The 5196-nt window shown below is 35.8% G+C and overlaps 1 protein-coding gene across 1 annotated transcript; it reads right to left on the bottom strand.

Annotated features, from left to right (window-relative positions):
- Positions 1-1119: 1119 nt before the first annotated feature.
- LOC128240583 (toll-like receptor 4) lies at positions 1120-4269 on the bottom strand. The gene has a single exon (XM_052957274.1). The coding sequence runs from the start codon at positions 4145-4147 to the stop codon at positions 1523-1525; it is 2625 nt and encodes an 874-aa protein (XP_052813234.1). The 5' UTR covers positions 4148-4269; the 3' UTR covers positions 1120-1522.
- Between the last annotated feature and the right edge of the window lie 927 nt (positions 4270-5196).

The raw sequence follows: 5196 nt of genomic DNA, 5'->3' as shown, positions 1-5196 counted from the left end.
AATTATGTTCGCCATTGAGGCGCCTAGATGACGGAGGTACACAGCGAACCCTATAAAAGCAAAATTGACTTCCTGAAACTTTTGTTACTTTACAAAATCAAAAGCGCGTAAGTAAACATGCCAGTATGGGATTGGACAAAATTAAAATAAAATCAATTAACACAAAAGGTTTGAAAACGTTTATATCGACACATGATACACCAAATTCTCAATTCGAACGATGTGTCGTTTATACCCCCATCGCACTGTCACGGTATTTCTCGCGACATTCCGTACTATGCGTATGACGAGTCTTAAATACTGCATGATTACTCTCACCGAAACCGTGGTGTGTGGTAGTGAGTTGTCTTCGCAAAGTTTGTTCAACCGTATTCATGGGAGCTCTACGCCATGAAATTATTTGTTAGCCATATATACGAGACTTTTAAGACTTCTTTTGACATTAATACAGACTTCTTCAGGAACGAAAGCAACTGAAGTGGGGTTAAATGATATGGTTTGAGTTTATACAGGATATGCTATGATTTTTGTACGATCACATGTACTTTAGATCATTTTCAGTTGTTATTGCACTTCGTTTTAGTTGTGAACCATACGTCCGAGTCTGATTGAAGCTTACGGTTGTAGTCATATGCACTAGAACAAATTGTTTAAAAAGCGGTATTTGAGTAAGTGAAGTAATTCTATGAGTTGTTTTGCTTTATACTTTATTGTCTTTAATATTTATTTTGGCTCAATGTGGGTCTTTTTTATTATATTCCTAAATTGTGTGAAGTTGAGAGATGTAAACAGTGATTCCAAACCCTGAAATGCTTGAACTAGCCATAGTGTGAAGTTGAGCGATGTAATCAGTGACGTCATGTTTATGTGCGTATTTTGTTTGTTTTTCTTGTGTCATTCTTGTTGATTGCCTGTTTGGCGTTCCGTTTTTATACTTGTAGCATAAAGCTAACATTAAATGGATGTCTTCTTGGCTCGTTGGTCCTTGTAAATCATTTGCATTACTCACATCAGAATGAGCGGAAGCAGACCAACCCAGTTGAGTTCGATCGATCTAAAGAACAACATGACGGCGAATCTCTTTAATTACATTCGATTCATATCTTCAAACACTTTATATACAAATAAGTTTACATACACGCGCTAAACATTAAAGAACAAATGCCTTCTTGAATACAATTGTGAGATACATGGGCACAACACTTTAAAACATACAAATAAACTAAAGAAGATACTATAAAATTTAATGTACATTACACTAAAGAAATATTCATTTGCGATTAAAAATAGGAAAGTTCTCGAGCGTTACTTTTAAAACAGTTAAATCATTCGACAATACAATGAAAACTACCGGGAACTTCCTATACCGTAATGATATATTCATTTGAACTATGCAAGCATCAATATCATAACAACAATATGTATTTTTCATTCAACGCAATGACGAAATCAAGCTGTTACTAAAATACAAAAACCAATAACGCTAGAAATGATTGTATGTATTTAGCTTAAAAAATGGATATCAACGTTCAATGGCTGTTGCAAGACTTTCCCAAAACAATTCCTGACCGTCTGGGTCGCGTGTATACATAATATACGAATGATTGTCCATCCAATCAAGAATTTCGAGAGGCATACTTTTTGCGGGAACATTCTCGAAATGAACAATTACTAAACACCCATTCTCGCACACTCTGTTGTCAGTGCTTTCCATTCTTGCCATGTTGAATTCAAAAATGCACCATTGCGTCTTTACAAATGTTTTTGAGAGAATCACCACCGTTTTCTTGCTTGTTCGTATCGCATCCACTATGTTATCTCGTATAGGTATGCCAGGTAGAAAGTCCCGTTGGTGTACACACAACTTCATCCCACAGTCCTCCAACCTTGGTATGATTTCGCCCCGAATAAAATGTAAGTCATCGTCAGAATATGATATAAATGCATCGTATCGGTAATTTTCATCTTCATAATCGTTTAATAGTCGCCGATAGCCAAAGTAATTTTGCTTTGTCATGTAGTACCAATATCGAAGTTTCCATCTCTTTTTGTACAAAATGACTCCAGTGATCATTGCACCGGCTGACAATACACCCAAAGCGGACAACACCATCGCAATTGTATATGATCTACATTGTGCACGCAAGTGGGGCACATCGCGCAGAAATGCATTTGAATCTACAGAGCTACCATTTAACCTATAGAAAACCATCTCATTAAAGCCTTGTAATCTTTTTTTATGATAAAGCAACCAGTACAAAAACTTCTGATTGCTGCAACTGTATTCGATTGAATTGTTTCTCAAGTCCAGGGTAAAATTATTTCCTATTCGCTCTGAATTGTCTTCGAGAAGCTGTCTAAAATCATTATTAAGCGTATGAATTGCGTTACCTCGAAGATTCAAATGAAGCAGATTTTTCAAAGGCTTAACATTGACAGCGAACATTTCGATGTTATTACTGCTTAAATCAATTTCTTCAATCATTATAAGAGTATTAAATATATTCTTTTTGAGGCGTGTTATGCCGTTTGTAGAAATATTAAGCGTTTGCAAATTTGTGAGATATTCAAACGTGTCTCTGCCGCCTTGATGTGCAAACATTCCTCCCAAATAATTTTGATCTAGCTGAAGGTTTTCAAGTTTGCCCATCGACAAAAAGTCTGAATTTATGAATGAACAATAAGAACGGGAGAGTGACAAAAACTTAAGATTTGGAAATGGCCCAATCCTGCTGCTCAAACAATGGAATGCATTTTTTGATACATCCAATGCTTCAAATGAATTATTGGATGGATTGATAGTGATTTGTGTATTATCAATGTTATAAACCATGTTGCAGCCGGAGAAATTAACGATTTTGAGAGACCTTGAAAACTGCGGTTTCCAATCAGCAACTGTTTCATTCGGTGGTACATACGTACAAGCAGGGATATCTTTTGCAATGTTCTTTAAACTCTCTTCCGTCATGAATGGGCATTCCGAATTCCAGCTTCGATCGTTGTCGTTTTTTGGTTTAGGTTCTGCAAGGTATTTAATAGGAGCGTGCACTTTGTTTAGGTTATTTGCATCAATATGTTGAACGTGTTCGAGGCAACCAAATTGAAATAGGTATAATCCGAATGAAAATTTATTCTCTTGTGCGTAAATTGTTTCTAAGTGCTTCGGAAGTAATAAATATGTGTTCTTTTCTATCATTTGCACCTTGTTGCCATCAAGCGCGATTGCTTTCAGAGATGTATTTCGAAGGTAGCATATATCACTGTTCAGAATTATAGTTCCAACGCCAAATGAAGTATAGACCCGTGAGTAATTCAGAAATTGGATATTTGTAAACTGGAGCGAATATGAAACATTCATCAGGGAGCTAAATCCAAGACGTCTGTTCAAAGAAAGGTCCAGAATTTCAAGACTCTTCATGTGTTTGAAGGCATCTCTGTAAATATTTTCAATTCTGCACGAGGATATATCTAGAACACGTACGTTTATAAGCGAGTGAAAAGTTGTCGGAAAGATGTCCTTTATGAGGCAGAACCCCAAAGGTCCTTTTGATGAAAGAGATAAATTTCTGACAGAACTGTATTCATATTCCAGGCCGAAATCGGTTTCAACTCCATCTAACTGCAACTTCTCAAGGTTTCGTAAATTAGTAAAAATTGGGTAGGCAGAGCTTTCTTTAAGGTTGTTGTCCTCTCGAAAATTGCCGTAGAGTTTGAGGATTCTCAGAGATGATGGTAGCACGCTTGGGTCAAACGCCGTTTTGTTGTAAATGTCGAGCACGTTATCGCTCAAATCCAGTGTCAATATATTCCGAAAATCTACAAAGACATAATTATGCAGAGACGAAATCTGGTTATAATTCATATTTAAACTACTGATGTTCCGACAGTGGTTGACGTCTTCCGGATTGAAGTTACCAATGTTATTTCGTGCAATATTAAGATCTGACACTTTTGGGTATATGATCGCAATGCTTTCGCAAACTTGACGAAGTTTGACATTTCTTGCTTTACAATCCATTGCAACCGTTCCTGGCGGCCTCGTCGTACATGAACATTTTAGATCGGGTCCACATTTAAAGAAGCTCATCGAGATATTCACGTGTACAATAAGCAATGCAAAAACAAATATATTATTATCCAGTTTCATCTTGTTGAAAATTAAATGCGTTCATATGATATGTGTGTTAGCGTTCCATGCGAACATTTTTATATAAAAACTCTTTGGGCTTCATTTGTAGAATATTCGCATAAATAGATGGAGGAAATAAAATGAACAATGAAAATCGTGCCACTATACGAAATATCAATTATCAATGCACCACCGGTAAATGAGGATTCAACATTGTATGATAAACCCAAGTATCACGTTTTTCCGGTTTAGTGAAGTGTTCTTAACACATCTAGTAAAACAATAAAGACAATGAAATAATGTTATTTCATTCAAAAGCATTATACGAGCACGGAACTTTAACTTAGTGGTAGGATGTGGTTATCTATTCTAATACTATCATTGGCTATTCAGCACGATCAATACGCTTTCAATCCCGTTTAAGTAATTCTATGATATAGAAACAAACCAAACAAAAATAAAAAGTTAGGTTTTGCAAAGAATTACAGACGATAGTTTTATACAATGAATTCCAAGGTTATGATGCATAATGGATTTTTTCTGTCAACATTTGGCTATTGCGGGTTCTTTCTGACGTCGATGTAGAATCTAAACATAGTTGGGAATAGCTCAGCAATTTTTTTATTTTATACAATTATTTTTAGAAAATATCTTCATTTTAAAAAGTGAACAGATTATTGGTGAATCTTTAATAAGTAGTATTAAGATATGTCGTTTTACGATCGTGTCAAACAAACAAAAGGATTGAAGAAATTTTATATGAAAAACATAGGCGACGAACGGAAGCTAGGATCTTTGTTTCTCTTTTGAGGTATCACTCATTTTGACGTTATGTAAACACGCATATTAGTTGGTTTTTAAGAAAACATGCACACAGTGTCAATCTTAATACATTGTTTAAACGTGTTAAAGGCATAACCTGGGTTTTAACATGGCTCCCGGATTCTACTGGTATAGGGCGCGTAAGTCTCGTTTGCATTCAAGTTCGTATTGTGTCTTCCGGGTACATCCTACTGCGTCGTTTTTTACTGCATTTATTAGTCAGTAGGTCCACACATCTGTAGTCA

The sequence above is a fragment of the Mya arenaria genome, chromosome 7 (genome assembly GCF_026914265.1).
Source record: "Mya arenaria isolate MELC-2E11 chromosome 7, ASM2691426v1".
NCBI lineage: Eukaryota > Metazoa > Mollusca > Bivalvia > Myida > Myidae > Mya > Mya arenaria.
This window is presented reverse-complemented; position numbering and strand designations above follow the sequence as displayed.